This window comes from Mixophyes fleayi, chromosome 3, assembly GCF_038048845.1.
Source record: "Mixophyes fleayi isolate aMixFle1 chromosome 3, aMixFle1.hap1, whole genome shotgun sequence".
Lineage (NCBI taxonomy): Eukaryota > Metazoa > Chordata > Amphibia > Anura > Limnodynastidae > Mixophyes > Mixophyes fleayi.
Window position 1 is genome coordinate 275,025,897 of NC_134404.1, and position 20,681 is coordinate 275,046,577.

At 39.2% G+C, this 20,681-nt stretch overlaps 1 protein-coding gene across 5 annotated transcripts in view; it reads left to right on the plus strand.

Annotated features, from left to right (window-relative positions):
* Positions 1-17,706, plus strand: part of VIT (vitrin) — a 108,234-nt gene extending 90,528 nt beyond the window's left edge. For all 5 annotated transcript variants that reach the window (XM_075203630.1, XM_075203631.1, XM_075203632.1 and 2 more), the window contains 4 exons: positions 6,503-6,606; positions 7,143-7,369; positions 9,232-9,745; positions 12,035-17,706. In XM_075203630.1, coding sequence (XP_075059731.1) covers positions 6,503-6,606; positions 7,143-7,369; positions 9,232-9,745; positions 12,035-12,213 — 1,024 coding nt within the window. In that variant the 3' untranslated portion in view covers positions 12,214-17,706. The remainder of the gene's footprint in view (positions 1-6,502; positions 6,607-7,142; positions 7,370-9,231; positions 9,746-12,034) is intronic.
* Positions 17,707-20,681: the final 2,975 nt, after the last annotated feature.

Consider the following 20,681-nt stretch of genomic DNA (forward strand, 5'->3'; position numbering starts at 1 on the left):
AACTTATATGTTTCTTAATGTGGCAAGGCTGGAGTACAGGAAAGGTAAGTAGACGTATGTTTGTAATTTATACCCACGTTCCCTACACTAAAGATAAAAACACAGAATTTTAGAAGTGGCGGTATGGAAAGTCAATTGAATTTAAGTTAGAGAATGAAGGCAGCAGGAGAAGTGGCGGTATGGCATACCACCGTATACACCCCCACTTCAAACACCGCATAGAGAATCATATTTAGTAGGAATGTTTGTAGTCTGATTTTGCTGTGCTTGTCTACCAATGCATATTTTCTCATGCAAGTGTCCACTAAGTTTGTACTAATTATCACTATCACTAAACTGGAATGAAACTCCCCAAAAAAATTAGAACATGTATATTAATTTAAAGTTCATGTAAGAGGCGTGGGATGTGGGTAATTTCTAGTGAATTGCATCTTCTGTATTCTCCCATTAACTGTCTCTCTCATGGTGGCTTGTATTGTACAGTTAGCAAAGAAAATCTACAATAATATATGGGGAACAAATGGTGCTTTGGGCTTTCTGCAGTACTATTATGCCTGTAGTATATGGGTAACCACATGGCTTAGCTTGTCAAATTGGCAGCCAATGTGGGGTGAAATATTTTACACTTTTTGCTGGGAGGAGCAGGGTCTTATTTGCATTGTTTGTTCAAAATTATAATAATCATATATTCATTTTCTGTTGTTAGACAGGATATTTAACAGAACTTTAAGGGGTTGAGATTGTGCAATTATGGGGCATTCTGATTTTGCAGCTAGACACAATTTATATTGGAAAGTGCATTTCTAGGCTAAGGTAGCTAAAGACATTAAAGTTAGAGATGGTCACTGACCCCCGTGTTTTGGTTTTGTATTCGGTTTTGGATCTGGATTACCGTCGTGTTTTGGTTTTGGTTTTGCAAAACCGCCATTGCGTGTTTTGGTTTTGGTTTTGTTTGGTTTTGTTTTGCTATCTTGTTGGAAAATCAATGTTTTTGGGCCTAAAATAACCAAATTTAGTGCTCCACCTGTTTCTTGGATAAGTAATGTAATTGTAAAGCTAATAAATTATCAAAAAATCAGTTTAATTCCTGGTCGGTAGGCCTTCATTAATTCTACACACAAAACAGATTGTCTTCCTCTCCATCTATGCATATTGGCAATGCAGCCATCGTCTTTGGATGTATATTACACCCTACACTTATAGTTAAATATGTAAAGAAATGGACAAAGGCAGTTTGGTTTCTGTCTCTATAGGCCCCCCTCTACTTGTCGAAAATACCAAAAAAATTCAGCCGTTGTAGACTGTACAATATTAATTGAAATGGAGAAAGCCAGTTTGGTTTCTGTCTCAATAGGCCCCCCTCCACTTGTCGAAAATACCAAAAAATTCAGCCCTTATAGACTGTACAATATTAATTGAAATGGAGAAAGCCATTTTGGGGTCACTGTGTGTATGACACCCTACCCTTAAGGATAAATTGCCCAAACAGCAGCCTTTCAAGACGGTACGTGATATGAAAATGCCACAAGTCCCTTTCCTCTTTGGGAGTAGATTGCACCCTAGACTTAAATAGAAAGTTTTAAAAAGATGCTATCGTCATCATCTGGATCTTCATCCTCACCCTCATCAGTGTGTACGTCATCATCACAGACTATCAATTCATCGCCGCTTGAATCCGCCATTAGAGAACAGTCAGTGCTTGGAGGTCTTTGATGATGAAGGCCTTCCTCGTGGAAAATGTAGTTCATTTTTATAAACATCACTTTCTCCACATTTTTTGGAAGTATCCTTCGACGGCGATCACTGACTAAGTTCCCGGCTGTACTGAATACTCGTTCAGAGTACACACTGGAGGGTGGGCAGCTTAGCTATTGCAAAGCAAGTTTGTACATGGGTTTCCAAATGGCCTGCTTTTCCTCCCACTAAGGAAAGGGACTGTCTGACATTTCCATATCAATTACCTCTTGAAAATAATCCTCCACCATCCTTTGCATGTTTATACTCATATTGGATGGAGTTATGGGCAAGGTGACACATTTTTTTGAAAAATCCTTCAAACCAGCCCAGATGTTAAATTGTTCTGGTCTGCCCCCTGCGTCTTCCCTGCTTCTTTTTTGGAAATTTAATTTTTTACGAGCAGCAGCAGCTTGAGAAAGTGAAGGAGGACACGTCGTCAAGCCGAGGCCCAGTTCAGCGGCCAACTTGCTCAGCAATAGCTCCTTGCAAAAGTTCACATCTTGCTCATTTACAAGTAAAGACTCAATGTAGGTCTTAAACCTTGGATCAAGCACAGTGGCCAAAACGTACTGATCTGAGTTCAAGATCTTAATAACTCGAGGATCATTGTGAAACTAATGAAGTACTTGATCGACAAGGCCAACATACTTTGCTGAATTGCTTGCTTTCAGCTCCTCTTTTAGTTTCTCAAGCTGCTTTTCCAATAGTCTAATTAAAGGAATGACTTGGCTCAAACTAGCAGAGTCTGCACTCACTTCACACGTCACAACTTCAAATGGTTTCAGCACCTTGCACAGCACTGAAAGGATTCCCCACTGTGCAAGAGTGAAATACATCCCCCCTCCTTTCCCAATGTCATGGCTTGTGCAATATGCTTGGATGGCTTTACGCTGTTCCTCCATCCTCTGAAGCATGTACAGGGTGGAATTCCACCTAGTTGCCACCTCTTGCTTAAGTTGGTGACTGGGCAAGTTAAACTGCTCTTGGAGCTGCTGTAATCTCCTACATGCTGTGGCTGAATGCCTGAAATGGCCTGAAATTTTACGGGCCACCGAAAGCATCTCATGCACCTCACGGTTATTTCGTAGGAAGCTCTGCACCACCAAGTTGATGGTGTGAGCAAAACAGGGAATGTGTTGGAAATCACCCAGCTGTAATGCTCGCACTATATTGTTGGCGTTATCAGAAATGACATATACTGGGGAGAGTCCAAGTGGTATAAGCCATGTATCAATCACATCTCTTAGTTTGTGTAACAAATTGTCAGCTGTATGCCTGGTAGTGAAGCCGTTGATACAAAGAGTGGTGCCTGTGACAAATGTTATGTAGTGGTGTAAATGCTGCTGCTGTTCCTGCTGATGAAGGTGAATGACCAACCCAGTGAGCTGTCACAGTCATATAGTCTTTGGATTGGCCACTTCCACTTGTCCACGTATCTGTGGTTAAGTGGACAGTGGGCAGAATGTCATTTTTCAGCGCAATCTCTACATTTTTACACACTTTTTGGTATAGTTGTGGAATTGCTTTACGGGAGAAATGGTGTCGCTATAGAATTCTGTAACGCGGACACAAAACCTCAATTAACTGTGAAAAACCAGCTGCGTTTATTGTGGAGATTGGACGCAGATCTAACACTAACATTGCAGCCATGGCGTCTGTGATTCGCTTGGCGACTGGGGGACTGCTGTCATATTTGCTTCCCCTAGCAAATGATTGTTTCACAGTTAATTGCTGAAATGTAGGACTGCTCATTTTCTTGACCTGCCCCTGGGCTGACGATTCACCCCCAGCAGCAGCAACAGCAGCAGCAGTGGGACTAACGCTTTCTTCAGAGGAATCAATAATAGTGCAGGAGTTATCCAGCCTTAATAAGTGTGATGCTGGGCTAACTCCGAGCGCTACTGAGGATATTGATGAGGATGGTGTGGTGGGTGTATTTTGTAGCCGTTGGGATGTCGGTGACCGGAGGGTCCTAGCTGATGATGGAGTGCTTGTAATTTTTTTGGAAGAACTTTCAGCTTTTCCCAACACTTTGCCATGGACTCTTGTTAAATGGCGTAACATAGACGAGGTTCCAAGATGGTTAAGGTCCCTCCCTCGACTGACTGTGGCTTGACATACAGTACAAATGGCTATACAATTGTTGTCTGGTTTTGGGTAGAAATAATTCCACACATAAGAAGTGGATTTTTTTGTTTAATGCCCTTTTTCTTGTCACGTGCCAGAACTGCTGCCACTGGTGCAGGACTTACACAAACAACCTCATCCTCATGAACATCCTCATAGCGCCCTCGTCGCCTACACAAATCTCCCCCACATCCTCTTTTAATTCCAAAGTGGCATCCTCAATTTGTGTATCACCGGCTACACTCGGGCTGTTAAGGCACACATAAGCAGAACTGCTGAAAGGGCCCTTCTTTATGGGTACACTAACAGAATGCTCATGATTAGACATCCCACTGTTGGATGGACTCTCCACAGGGATTGGTGTCATTTGTGAATCAGAGCAAACATTATCCTCTAATGCCTTACTGTTATCTTGCAGCTCGGCTTTGACGCGTAACAGTAGTTGTGCACCAATTGTAGGCTCGGTAACTTTTTTGGATCTGCCACTAATAGAGAAAGGTGAAGGCCTCATTCTCTCTTTGCCACTGCGTGTGTATAATGGCATGTTGGCAATTTTTTTTTTATCGGCACTTAACTTTTCCTCAGTTAGACTTCTTTTTCGCTTCAACACAGTAAAAAATTTGGTGTGTGTTTTTTGGACTGATTTCGAAACACTATGTAGTTTGACATCGCATTGCCCAGATGACGTACTGGGAACACTACCATCAGGACTGGTGACAGAACCTGGTTGCTCATTCTGCTTTGAATCCATTCTGAGCCCAAAGCACTTGTAGTGCTACAAATTGTTTAAGATACTGCTAACAAATATGACTTTTGACAGCCAGAAATATTTATGCACAATTATGGGGGACACCCCAAAAGCACTGGGGAGTGCTAAAAATTATTTTGTAAATCTGCTGACAGATAATACTTTGGACAGCCAGAAATATTTATGCACAATTATGGGGGACACCCCAAAAGCACTGGGGAGTGCTAAAAATTATTTGGTAAATCTGCTGACAGATAGTAATTTTGACAACCAGAAATATTTAGGCAAAATAATGGGGGACACCCAAAAAGCACTTTGAGTGCCAAATATTGAAAAAAAAAAACAAGACTCCTCTATCCTCCTCTCTTCTCTATCGATTGTTGTTAGCACAATTGTAATCAGAATATTGTATTGTCTGTCCCTGCTCTAATCAGCCTGTGAATACACCCTGCTCTCTCCCTCTGTCAAATGGCGATGGATTGCTGTGGAGGCGTTTATTTATAATCTTCAAGTATCGCGAGAACCGAGCCCCGAGATCCAACGACGTCACGATGACGTTCGGCCTCGATTTGGATTCCGAGCAGGCGGGAGAGTACCGAGCCTACTCGAATAGGCAAAGCTCGGGTGGGTTCGGTTCTCGGGCAACCGAGCCCGCCCATCTCTAATTAAAGTGCACAAATGTGACACATGAAATAAAGACAGACTCTATGTCACCTTAAGACACAAATGAAACTGCAACAAGCCAAATGCTATGAGGAAAATGAAAAAGTTGTAATTAATTTAGGAGGTTCTGCCATTATAGTTTTCAGGACATTAAGTGATGCTTTACTTTTGCTGGCTTGCACATTCCTATCTGGGACTTCAGTCCTGCATATGGTTGTGCACAGCAGCTGCCTGGAGACAGATAGTCAGCAAGCATCTACGCCACCTTTATTCTGAGCAAATAGATGTTCTAAAATTCAGTGATGGACAAAACAGTATTGTTTACCCTCCTATGTGGTCGTTTTAAATTATTTGATGCTAAATTATTGTTTACATTTTTTCTGGAGCAGGGTTACAAACTGTTTTGTTCCAAGGGAAGCATTGGGAGATTGCACTCATGTGAAGGGCCTGTTTTAAAAGTGCAGTATATGTAGCATTTACTGCAGGAAAAGAGGCCATTCCTCAAACATTATAAGTTCCAGTGGAGATAGAAATGTTTGTGGTTGTGGGCAGCGGGAGGCATCGTGAAGATGTCACATATGGGGCAGGTCACACCCCTGTAATACATTTGTCCACCATCATTTCTGTAAAACATTTTCCCCACTGCTCTCCTGAAACACATTTGTCTCCCCTTAATCTCTGACACTTCCTCCCCCCATACCTCTGTAACACATTTTTTCCACCCAACCCTCTCCTGCAGCATATAATTGCCCTCAGTCCTCCCCTCCAACACATTTCTTTACCCTGATCCCAAGCCCGCTGTCTACACTATTGTAAACACTTTACTTACCTGTCCTGTTATAAGGATGAGTTGGCTCGCAATGAAACTTCATATAATGAGATGAAACTTTGATCATGTCTCATCTTGTAAGATTACGTTCTGCAGGCCAGTTACAGTCTGGCAATGAATCAGAGTGTAGCTTATTTATTCTGACTCAATGTCATGTTAGGTTATCTGACTTCACTGTTACATCCCCCACCCATGCAGATACAGTGACACTAGGTGGAAAGCGGGACAAGACTTACAGGGGTAATCAGGGCACAAGGACAGAAATACTGCTGTAGTCCAGTGTCCCAGGTTGTCTTGCATTTGTCCTGCATACTGCGGGACGCAGAAGGTTCTACAGTAATAATAAAAGTAGTATTGTAATTTTCACAGCAATAATGGTATTCTGTCTTCCTTCAAAGGGATGACCCATCTACAGAATTCAGCCTTCGGTCATATTTCAATTCCAAAGACCTGAAAAACGCTATAGACAAAATTCCACAAAAAGGAGGATTTTCCAATGTTGGTAGGTTTCTAGAAATATTATTTTGATTCTGTTTTTAATAGCTGAAACTTTATAGTTTAAGTGAATCATATGTCCAATAATTCTTTGTCCCTCGCTTAAACTTTCATAGGCTGCGTTCACTGTGATCACTTCTATAATAACAATACATAGGCCTATCCTCAGGTTAAAGATTACCCATCACGTATATACAACTGGAGATTTAACAGATATATAAACGCACAATGTACTACTAAACATGCATTACATTTACTGTGTGTTACAGTCATAGTATCTTCTATAAGCCATATGTAACATCCCATGTGCTGCCAGGACACATACTCACTGTATTCCTGTGCAACAAATTGTCCTCAAATTACCTACATTAACATGACCAGGTCTGTCAGTGTAAAATCTGACACTGAAATGAACAGAATTTTGTTCATTTGTCCGTGCACAGGACATTTATTATTGACTTTTTATACCACAATATTTTATATGTTATATTGTAATAATTATATTTTTGTTTTATGAATGATTAAATCATTATGTCCCTGCAGGGAATGCTCTCTCTTATGTGAATAAGAATTACTTCTCTGACGCAAGTGGGAATAGAGGTGCAGCCCCTAATGTGGCTGTTGTGCTCATTGATGGGTGGCCAACAGATAAAGTGGAAGAAGCCTCTCGTCTGGCTCGGGAATCAGGCATTAATATTTTTTTTGTGACAATTGAGGGTGCTGATGACAACGAGAGGTCAAGTGTTGTGGAACCCAATTTTGTAGATAAGGTATTTTAAATGTGCAAAATTCTGCTTTTTGATTGTGGTAGAACAAAATAATTTATCAGCCAAATGTATAATTTAATGCAAATTACGAGAGAGTGAATATAGTTAACATATTTAAAATGTGTATGTGCATGTAAGATATTTGAAATGATATGTATTTTTGTTGACTACAAGTAATTGTCTTCTACATGAGTGTGTCGATTTGGCTCCCCCTTGTGTCATTCAAAAACACTGTGATATAATTCCTGGCCTGCTCAATAGGAAGTCTGAAATCCTGCCCCTTGGAAAACACAATCTGATTGTTACCTATGTCTCTTTTATATTTATATTGATACCCTCTTAGTATGGAAATACACATATTTACACCACAAAACTTGATTTACGGCAAACTCTAAATGACACCTCCATGTCCATCTTCAGCTGTACAATATTGACTGTTGTTCTACCCTAGCAGAGTCCTACTCCCTGCCACACCTCCCTAGAGTCAGAATCTAGAAGGAGGACTGACATTTCACACCGTCAGCTATGCAGGCATTTGACTGCATAGTTGTATAGCTGAAAATAGCCTCAGACGTAGCATGGGAAGGGAAAATGGTGTTTCCCCAGCAGGGATTCACATTCCTCCAGAAGCACAGGTGTAGTTAAATAAAATAAAAAAAATATGCTATGCTAAGAAAACTTTGTGTACCGAGTGTTTAATACTCAGGCTCCGACTCCCCCTGCCAAATGCAAACACTCAAAAAAAATAAAAAATGTTTATAATAGTAATTTTCTCAGCTTGGTAAGGGAAGGACTGGTCAATTATCAAAATATTGATTGACCATCAAGTGATTATATTAATGTATATTTTTGTAGTTTACTTTTACTTTTTTGCTAACTCTCTTCAGAGCAGTTGCTGACTCAAACCTGTGCTTCATCTGGAATGATGTACGTAATAGATGATGCTTAAGGCAGTGTTTGCTACCCACCTGCACTGCACAGATGAGCTTCGCTCATGGAGTGCTCCTGGGCAGCTGGCTCAACCAGAAACTTGATCTATCACACTCATCAGTGACTGCTGATCCATAAGAGGTTTACTGTGGATAGACATATTGGGGAAGCCTATAGTGCCCTCTAAGTTTGTACACCACCGAAGTATAATCAGCCGCTTGGTTAGAAAAAATAAGAAACAGTAAATAGTATTAGTAGCAAAATTTGGTAATATTTTTAGACTATCACTAATCTAAATACAGAAGCATTTTGGTGCACATGCATAGTTTGGATATGCATATATTTACACCACATCGCGCCACAATGATGGACTTAAGTCAAGCTGTAAATCACACTCTTGTACATCTTCCAATATAAGTCTTGACTGTTACTATACCTCCTCTACAGGATACATCAGCAGAGTCTTGCATGGCTCATATCCCACTGCCTGCACGACCTCCCTCAAGTTCAGAAAATAAAAATGATATTAACAACACATATTTTTGTTTGACACGTAATTCCACATTTTTACTAATAAGGCAAAAAGAAAATCACTAGAATTAGAAATGGATTAATCCAGTGATGAGCAAGCCTTCCTTCACCTGCAGCCCCCTCCTCTTCCCGCTTTACTGTCAGAGTTGTTTGTTGTAGCATGTAACACTTGTCTGCTGATATGTTATTATTAATGATAAATAAATGTTCTGTACTAAATACATATGGAGATTTTGGAGCACCCTTTTCCCTTTGCACACGCAAAAAGTGAGGGTACATATATAATAGATGCGTATTGTTAATCTAGACATATTTTTATTATCAAGTACATGTCAAAGGGTACAGTGAATGAGATATCTTACTACACTATCAAAATGTAATTGTGAAATTCCATTCCTTTACAGGCTGTTTGCAGAACCAATGGCCATTTTTCAATCAATGTTCCTAGCTGGTTTGGCCTCCACAAGATAGTGAACCCAATGGTGAAGCGTATGTGTGAGATCGACAAATTAGTCTGCAGCAAGACCTGTCTCAACGCTGCTGACATTGGATTTGTCATTGATGGTTCCAGCAGTGTCGGAACAGGAAACTTCCGCACTGTTCTACAGTTCATAGCCAATATAACCAGCGAGTTTGAGATTTCAGACACAGACACAAGAATAGGAGCTGTGCAGTATACATACGAACAGAGGCTGGAGTTTGGGTTTGATAAGTACAGTACAAAACAAGATGTCGTTAATGCAATAATGAGAATAGGCTATTGGAGTGGAGGCACAAGCACAGGAACAGCCATAACATATGCGTCTGACCAGCTGTTCAGTAAATCAAAGCCAAACAAAAGGAAGATCATGATCGTAATAACCGATGGGCGTTCATATGATGATGTCCGGGCTCCAGCTGCAGCTGCTCATCGAAACGGTAATCAGTGTTATCCTTTATTTGCAGAAATTCTTCGGTAGATTTAATAAACAATAGTAATCATTTTGAGCAAGTAGGCCATTTATTTGTGGGTTATTTACTAATACAGTGCAGATGTGCAATAACCCACAGCAACCAATCAGCAATTAGTTTTGTGCATGTTTAATAATGAAAGCAAAAATTGATTGGTTGCTCTGTCATTTTGCCCTTTTGAACTTTGGGCCTGATTCATTAAGGATCTTAACTTAAGAAACTTTTTATTTAAGTCTCCTGGACAAAAACAAGGGGTGCAAATTAGTATTCTGTTTTGCACATAAATTAAATACTGTATCATTCATATTCATGTATTGCACAAATACTTGATAGCTTATTTGTACACTGAAATTTAAAGTTGATATTTGTGTGCTACATGAAAAAACAGTCAGTATTTAACTTATGTGCAAAACAGAATACTAATCTGTACCCCTTGCATTGTAACATGGTTTTGTCCAGGAGACTGAAATAAGTAATTTCTTAAGTTAAGATCCTTAATGAATCAGGCCCTTTGTTAATAAACAGTCTCCATACGGTTCCAATTTCTCTTGCAACATTTTTTGTCCATACAGTTTTTTGCATTGCTGTCTGTGTAGATAACAAGCACATTGTCAGGGTTCCCAAGGTAAGACCACGGAGAGAAAGTAGGTGAATGAAGTAGTTTTATTAGAAACACAGGTAATACAGGTTTAGGATGCAATAAGTGGTAAGGCAGTAATATAACCACAGATCTTAACAGCGGAATAGGCAATACTGTAAAGTGATGGTGAGATGCAGTAGCCAGCAGGTTGCAGGGTGGATAACTCTGGTAGAGGAGGAGAAATAAGTAGCCTGTGGATTGCAGGGATGGATACCTCTGGAAAGGTGGCGAGAGGAGTAGCCTGTGGATTGCAGGGTTGGATATGGTGGTGAGATGAGTAGCCTGTGGGTTGCAGGGTTGGATACCTCTGGAAAGGTGGTGAGATGAGTAGCATGCAGGTTGCAGGGTTGGATATCTCTCGAAAGGTGGTGAGATGAGTAGCCTGATAAGGCTGAAACACTTGAGAGTAGACAGCAGGCAAAGGTGGAAGTAAGCTGAACATGTTACACTGAGAAGCAATGAGCTGCAGAGAGCAGAAACACAGAGATCCACACAGGTGTATAACTCAGGAACTGGATGGATGATGAGCTGTGTCTGTGGCACTGGAATGAACAGCAAAATCACAAGTCAGGTACACAGGTAAGAATAACCAGGAACAGGAGTCAAAGGATTGCTTCCTATCAGGTAGAGTGACCTGATAATTTGGCCCAGACAGCTGGGCGAGGCTGTCTTTTAAGGAGTAGTGGCAGGTGTAAATCATGCTGAGAAAACGAGCTTAGCTCAGCAGGAAGGGAAACAGTTCAAGCGTCACAGTGGCCCCTTTGGTAGCATGGTGGTACTGCAGGCTATATATATATATATATATATATATATATATATATATATATATATATATATATATATATATCCAGAAAGACCAACATAGCTCCTGGCAGGAGCTGCAGGAGGCAGATTGTGACACACATATGGGAGCATAGGGAGCACTGATCCCTATATCTGGAGAATTTCTACTTGCATTCAGAATGTGAAGTAAGGAAATTGGAAAAACTGCATATTCAGATGAGCCCTAAGCAGAGGCAGAACTAGAGAGCTGTTGGCCCCGGTGCAGGGAAGCAAGTAGGAGGGAACCGGGGCCAACAGCTCGCTAGTTCCCTGCGCAGTGGGCCCCATTATCTCCACGGGCCCTGGTGCACCACACCTGCTGCACCAATGGTAGTTCTGCCATTGACCCTAAGGCTCAGAATGTCTCACTATGGTGTCCTTCATGAAAATCAGGATGCCACAACTTTCAGCTGCCCAGACCATGTCCTTGATCCCACAAGTCATGTCCTAATAGCTAGGCTGTAGCCGGAATTCTATGTTATGGTAAAATGGAATTTCCCATTGAACATGTAAGTTTTGGATGTATGGTCTTACCTTACATATGATAAGCTCTGATAAGCACCTGAAACCATTACATATATTTCTGAATGTTAGTAGTACATTTTACTTGCATTTTAGATTAAAGGTATATAAAAAGTTATAACAAAAAAAAGCAAAAACATATATGGACATAACACACAAATGTTTTGACTCTTAATAACTATATTCTAGTAATGTGATGTTAGACCAAAATAACTGCTAGACAGGAGCTAGGTATGGATTTGATACAACTAATCTTTACATTTGATTCACAGGGGTGATTGCGTATGCTGTTGGTATTGCCTGGGCAGCCCAAGATGAACTAGAGTCCATTGCCTCTGATCCGGATAAAGACCATTCATTTTTCGTGGATGAATTTGACAGTCTCTATAAGTTTGTTGGGAAGATTATACAGAACATTTGTACAGAGTATAATTCTCAACCACGAAACTAAAACGTGTTGGCTGAGGCTGTTAAATGATGTTTGGATAACAGGGTTTCTGGCAATGAATATATAAACATCTACAATGAATTATAATTTAATTTAGAGAGGTCTGTTTTTAAACACAGGCATGGTTGTGACCTGATCCATTGCAGACTAGTGTTTGCTTTCCATCTGTGTGTTGCAGCCTCTGTCTGCACTGAAAGTGTTAAATGAACTTGCAAACTGCAATAAGTGCGATATTTTATAACAGTCCGAGATTCATAAGGGAAATCATGTAATGTTCATTATATTCCTTTCATGACCAAGTGCATTATGTTAAGACGACCTTTCGATCTCTTCCATGAGCAGAAATAACACATTGAAATGAAAACTGCCATAATTGTTGCAGAACATATATATCTTGTTGCAATAGTTAAAACGATAGAAACTATTTTTTTTATCTAAACTATAAATGAACCCACCTATAGTAATAACATCATTTTGTAAAAGGGTTTTATAAGCATAATGAGATTGTGTTGTTGCTTCCCAGGGCGCCCTCTAGTGTCAGGTTCCTAATATTATGCAGCATACATGTTTATAGCTTTAAGTCATTACAATGTGATTCCAAAGCATCACATCAAGCTTGAATAACAATGCTGTTATATCAATGCATTTTTCATGTTATATTTCTTTAATGTTGGGTGTCACACAGAGAATTTTGCAGCTGACTAAAATTGGTATCACTGTTTTTTTATGGAGCAATTCACATGAGGTTCTTTTTGCTCTTTTACGGCGATGAAAGATACTTTGTGTAGCTGGCTCTAAAATAATCTATGTGAATCCCTTTCGTGCTGCTTCCACAGCATGGTGTCCTGAAGTTTGGTCCTTATAGGGTCACATGACACCATTCTAGAGAGCTGAATAAAATTGCATAAAATGCACATTAAATATGTTTTTTGGGGGGAATAATAGACAAAAATTGCCATGTTAAATTAGTGAGTGAGAGGTTTTGAGCTATGTTTCTTGAAATCGTTTTTTTATATTGTAATAAAAATGTCTTTAATTAAAAACAGAAAATATTCAGCAGTATATGTCAATGTTAAATTTGTACAGTTTTACAAAAAGGTTCACTGTATATAAGAATACTTTTTTATTATACCATTTTGCAACAAAAATATCTAATTCAGAAGAAAGTGTCACACTGCAAACATTGTAATCTACCTTCTGACTTGCTGCTACTTTCCAATAAGAAATATTTAGGTAGCACGATCATCACAGTTATTTATAATTAATGCTTAAATATATGGTGTCATAGCTGAATCATCCATTTTACCAAGCTGGTCTCCAGTCTGAGCCTGATGGGCTCTAGGGGGCCCAAATTACCCTTACCGGTTTTATATAGTTGGGTTTTTTTTTTTCACCAATGGAGTTTTGAAGGGGGCCAAAACCAGTATGTTCCCAAGCCCCCCATGAAGTCTTATTGTGGTTCTGTATAGTGGGGCTGCTTTGTTATCTATGTATCTCAGTCTATAGGTGTTGATACATTTTACTGCGGTAAAAACAACTGGTAGCTGTATCATTACTAATTATTTGATAGTGTTATTTTGAGGTAGGTTAAACAAGTAACAATTAACAAGGTTTATCACAAAGTGAGAACTATCTGTTGTGAAAGTTTCATCTACACCAGGGGGTAAATGTATGCAGCTCCGGGTTCTTCAACACCCGCGAGTTCGGCGTCTTCAGCGCTTAAATTTAAAGCGGCGCTGCCTTGTAAAGGGAATGAAGACACCGAACTCGCGGGTGTTGAAGAACCCGGAGCTTCATACATTTGCCCCCAGCTGTTTCTCGAGCCGTGTACCAAAACTGAACGCAGTTCAAGTAAACCGTAGACACTTAGCTTAGAGTAGGGGTCAGGGAACGTTTTTACTTTTTATCCAAAAATATATTTAGATACGCCAATGTTACCCCCTTAATTTGAAAGGAAGAAAATTATATATCAATAATTATTGGAATTCAAATTTGTATTGAATCTATTCAAAATTTCTTTGAAAGCTTCAACTTCAAAACTTCAGGTTTTGGAGAAATTATGTGGCTTCATTTTTGATACGAGGGCATCAATATTGGGGCATTTTGATGTCAGAGCAATTTGGATACAGTCTTCAGTGTCCAATCAATTTCTCTGCTTTGTTTTTATGTTCGTTAGAGTGGAAAATCCTTGTTCGCAAAGGTAGGTAGTTGCACAAAAGGCAGAAACTTTTTGACTGCTTCCTCATGTGCAATTTTGATGCCTTTGCAGCTGTTGACATTCAAAAATATTACAGATCTGCTTTTTTTTCAAATGCAATACGTGCTTCATTATTGCATCGAAGCTCAAGAAGTGCCTCTGCCAACCCTTGAGGCTTCTCTGGTGCAACAGCAATTTCACATTTAAAAGGGTCTACAATCCAACTGACAGCATATGAATCGGTAGCATTACCCCCAGGAATTTCATTTTTACCCCATTTGGGGTAATTTACCCCTGTTCCCTGACCACTGGCTTAGAGGTTACTGTGAGAAAACGATTGTCAATGGATCTCTACGCCGCGCTATTTTTCCTGTGGTTTACTCAAGCTGCACATTGGTGTGGATTGGTCCCTACAGATAGTTTTCACTTGATGATATATTCAATCACTTAATAAGCCTGCCTCAGACTACATAGCTATATATAACACTATCAAATAATCATGTGATTTCTCCAGTCATGTTTCAGGTTACGTTATGGTTACTATTAACTTTCACAAATACATATATACAGACTTTCCAGGAAATGTTAAAAACTAACTCTGTTTGCCAGTCTTCAGGTAGCTAAAATGGAAAATTACAGGTGACCATATCTTACTATTAGCTAGACAGTCAATGGGTTATATAATTGCAAATATGTTTATTTGTGTCATCCGTTGGCAACATTTATTTAGGTATATGTGTGTGTCAGTATTATAATATATCTTCTTATATTGTATCATATTATCAATTTTAATAGAGGTGATTTTTGCAGAGATGCATGAGTTTATGGATGGTGGCATGTGCAGAGGAGCAGAAGCTTGCACAGACTGAGAGGAGTACAGGCATTCCCAGGGCAGGATTAAGGGAATAGAGGCCCCTGGGCTAAGGGGGCCCCCATTCCCCCGTGAGGGCCCCCCCCCGTGATCCGAGCCGCCCCCCCCCCCCTCCTTCCCCGGCGCGCTGTACACTCTTTGCTGAGGAGATCTCGTGAGAGTGAGACTCACGAGATCTCCTCAATAAGGAGAATACAGCTCGCCGGGAAGTACTGCAGTGAAAGTGCTCAGCAGCTCTGATCGCACCGGGGCCGCCCCCGCCCCCGACAGATCAATACTGCTGCTGAGCACTTTCAAGGGCCCCCTTGATGCCCAAGGCCCCTGGGCTGTAGCCCAGTTAGCCCTATGGTTAATCCGGCCCTGGGTATTCCTAGTAAAGTACAGAACAGATGCACTGGTTTGTAGTGCAGAAACAAGATATCCCTTTGCAGCTTTACACACACACAAAATTGCCACTTGTCATAAACACAGTCTCCATGCCCTCTCATTCTCAAGATTCATTTATGCCATAAGTGAGGCTAAACCAATCAGTATTTTAGGAGAAAAACAGAAAGTTTATTTAATGTAAGACAAGGGCGCATGGAGGATTTTTAAGGGCGGGTTTCCCCTCCACCGGAAAAAAAAAAAAAGCGAGAGAACTGCCGCGCATGCGCCCACACATGCGCAGCAGCTCCGTTTAGGCAGCACTGTACTATACAGCACCGCCGCGGACGCTTCTTTGACAGCCCCGCGGATGCTATATAGTACATTGCCAATATGTAGGGAACTTCTTTAATGGAGGGGAGGGGTTTCTGGAGACCCAGAAACCCCCCCTGCGTGCACCCCTGTAAGGTGCAGTAGTAAAGTGGTAGATTGGTTTTGATTTGTTTATGTTTTTGAACTCTGCACATCTGAAGATTTGTTAGTCTCTCAGCACAACAAGGGGCGCTGTCGCTTTGCGGAGACATCACCGAGAGCAAATATTAGGTGTGTGTCTTGGTGTGTGCTGGACGGACCATCTAGGCCCACTGGTACAAAACCATGTTGTGTGGTGCACTTTGTAAATGACCTCTTGTGATGTATAAATAATGAAACTTTTATTACTGAGAGGTTTTTAATAATAAGGGAGTTGGTTTTAAGGGTGATTATCTGATATTAAGCACCAGGTAAAGGTAAGGTAAGGTATATATAAGACACATCCCGCTGTAATCTCTTGTTTCTTCTGAGTTTTAATAAATTTCTCCTATATCTATAGAGCATACTGGTAAATGACAAAAAAGAGAGTATTATACCATAACATCCGTACTTACTTATGCATTAAACTGTTTATGTTTAAAACTTTCAGTGCTTCAGGTGACTGCACAATGGACATGGTTGTCAAATATGCCCGGTGTACTTGAGCCAGATATTGCAGCCAGAATTTTTTTTTATATGAAACCCACCAATGGGCTTACACACAAAAGAATGGAATTATCCCTGGCGATGTTAGCATATCTTTAAGCGTGTACCTATCCTGGCATCAATAGATACACAACAGATTGTCAAAAACTTTATAAAAGAATTCAGAATTCCATGCTCATTATGTCAGAATTGCAAATATGGCTACTTACCTTATAAATAAAGGAATAGTTAAAGGAAGAAGGAACACAATTTAATAACCTTTCACAAGATGGCCAGGTCTACATAATTCCATTCATCTACTTATATTTATTCCACAGTTGCTAAAATAAGGCAAGAAACAGAACCCATTTTGTTACAATGCTGAACTTAATGTGACTTGTAAATAAAGGTTAAATGGGGAAATAGCGGACATGTAATAACAAGTTGGCGATTCATTTAGTATCTGTTAGCTTGTGCTATTGAATGTTTAACTAAGTCAGATACCTGCATTAAAAGTAATGATGACAAAACCAGGAGTAGAGGAATCTAGCTTTATTTTATGGGTATACCTTCATTTTCCCATTTACTGAAATCTGTGACATCAAAATAATCCAGACCAAAACGCAATCACAAGGAAAGCAAATACAAGTGCCTGTAACTTATTTTCTTTTTAAAAGTGCAAATGTATAAGAATCATTCATGTATTAGGTCCAAAATAACATAACACACATGACCAAGGAAAAAATTGAATGCTATACTTTAGTCTATGCACAGAAAACCTATGTCAGCTGAATGTTTAGTGCCATATTCACTCTGCTGTATGAATGATTTTATATCTTTTTAAAGAGAAAGCTGCATAATATATAGCAGTTCTGTATATGTAATGTTATAGTAACTAATAATGACCAAGATCATCAGACAAATGTCGATTCTAACTAATGGATAGAAATTTATCAATGTAATGATTGTTTCAGAGTCCATTATTTTGTATATTGTGTAAACCATATTTTATACCTTTGTGGTAATATGTGAAATACTCTTATTAAAAAAATAGTGCCTTTGAAAGCCATGCGCTGTATTTTTTTTGTCCTTAACCAACTTCACCTACCATCCATCTCAGTTCAATCACCTGTGTGCTGCCAATCATGTGGATGGCTGGTGGATCAATACGGAGTAGAAATAGCACTGCTCATACACATTTGTGCTATTAATCATCATAAGTCCATACTTATCGTTACCAATAAAGATTGTCCAATGCAATCAAAGTGGCGCAAACCCACAAAGAGATTTAATAGCAAAATATAGCAAAGTATAACCGATACATACGCTGCACACTGGATCCAGTAACAGCTCATCAATCCTGAAGTCTGTGTTGTCAAAGAGAGTGTTACTGTACCAGTGGTCTGTTTATATAAAGTTTGGTTTGAAAAAAACAGTGATGATGTCACAATGTACACAAAGATAACACTAAGATAGTTCTTCATTGGTTCAGGATTTAAGATAGTCCGGTACAATGCAGGTCATAGGTCAGTTCAAATGATGATTCTCCAAAGGTGAGGGCAACTCACTCCAACAGCTGTGTAAGTGTCTTGCCTCAGGGAACCGCCAAATACCTGGTTTAAACTAACCCATTAACAGAGTATTCATTTTTATACTAATCATAACTAGCAATTGATTATTCGATGATACCAGACTCCTGCCGGTAAAATGTGGATTAATATAAGACCAATACCACAATACATTTCTTATGACCCAAATCATAAATATCTTTAATGTAGATTTACCTTTGTGTAATAAAATCTCTAAGTCTTGATAATAAAAGAATGTGAGTTTGAAACTTTATTAAAAGTGAATTATTTACAAATGTAGGTGCAAATGTAGATGTATTTACTGTGTTTTCCTACTGAGATTGCGTATTTAACCTTTGTATGCGTACTAATCGCAATTGCAAAGGAAACTATAACAACCGATATTTATTCATTTAAAATGACTTCATCCAATTGTTTGACTTCGACAGTCATTATTATTATTATTATTATTACTATTATTATTTATTTATAAGGTAACACAAGGGTTCCACATTGCACATATAACAAAATGACAAAATATCATAAGTACAAAAGTGACAAAAAATATAAATACAAAGGGGTTTGAAAAAGTGGAGATGTTGCCTATAACAACAAATCAGATTCTAGCTATCATTTATTTAGTACATTCTACTAAATGATAGCTAGAATCCTATTGGTTGCTATAGGCAACATTTCACCTTTTTTAAACCTGCAGCTTAGTAAATATACCACTTGGAGAGAGAGAGAGAGAGAGTCCTGCTATAGAGAGCTTAAATTGACTGAAAAGGAAGGGGCTGAAAAGGAAAGAAGGGGTATGTAAATGCAGTCTGAGTACTGACTACTGGTGCAACTGCACATTGATGATGATGATGATGATGATGATGATGACAGTCACCAGCACCAGCTAGCCACTTCTGATTGGCTGTTTGCAGATTGATGTCTGAAGCTGATAGTGCTTTCTGCATTGACCATCCATATTCTCATCGTCAACATTATCATCATCATTTATTTATTTATATAGCGCCACTAATTCCGCAGAGCTGCACAGAGAACTCATTCACATCAGTCCCTGCCCCATTGGAGCTCACAATTTAAATCCCCTAACATACACACACACACACACACACAGACCGAGAGAGACTAAGGGCAATTTAATAGCAGCCAATTAACCTACCTGTATGTTTTTGGAGTGTGGGAGGAAACCGGAGCACCCGAAGGAAACCCACGCAAACACGGGAAGAATGTTACACAATGTAAATCACATATGACTATAATTACCTGTGCACTTAATTGATCATAGGATTAGATTAATTTATTTTCTTTGCTTATGAACTGTAAATTCAGACTGGTTTATTTGGAAATGTTACAAGATTATAACAATATATAAAAGCCTATTACAATAGATGAGACAATTTTAATATTGAGATCCCTGTCCTGAAGTGCGTATAATGAGAGTAACACTATTTGAAGCCACATAAAACATTACTGCCACGTTAAATGAATGTAGAACAGTTTAATACATATAAAAGGCTTTACAACAATATATGCATGATCAATGAAGACAGCACTTATCAGCCTCAGTGGTAAATTCTGTTAATGGATGATTTATGGCAGGGATGGTAAAGATAACACTGTGACCTTTGGTGAGTGATGCACTGAGAAATGCAGGAGCTCAGCATACATGTGGCCAGGGGCGTAGGAACGAAAATTTTCATGGGGGGAAAATGACCAAAGACTGCTATAGGGCTTGGAGCCCCTTTTTCTTGTATTTGGACTCTCGTTTTTACAACAGTGGTGAGAGTGACTGTAGATATACAAAGACTCCCAATCCTATGTTCATTTTTGTCAGTGTTTCATGGGTTGACCAAAAATGTATTTATACATTATTAAATAAATATTATTATTAATTTTATTTACCAATTAGTACAATAGCTGTTAGAAAGATAGATAAATTTAATTGTTCATCTTAAAAATGCACATTTTTTTATAGTCATTAACCTAATTTTTATTCAGATTTCATTTACAGCCTAATCTCATTTGATTGGGAGTATTTTTAAATCTATAGTCACTGCCTTACTGGTAATGGTATGTGCTATAAATTCAAATTGCTATATCTCAGTTTGTTACTTTGTTACTGTATGCACCACATGAAATTCAGGGTAAAAGAAAAGTGAATAGTTGTTCAACAGCAATACAGGTTATTTATTAAATGTTTATGAACGCAATACTTAGAGTTTTTTAAAATAAACTAATCAATTAATCTGTATTAAATCTATACCAAGACAATCTAACATTTAACAAAATTTCACAAGTTTAGAACAGATACCATAACTTCAAAAAGTAGCATGAAGGCCTTTGTGTAGAAGTTCATGAGGGGGCAACTGCCCCCTCTGCCCCCTGATTCCTACACCTCTGCCTGTGGCTGAACCATAAGGTTGATTTATTATACAGAGGAAAAAGATGGAACTTCACACAT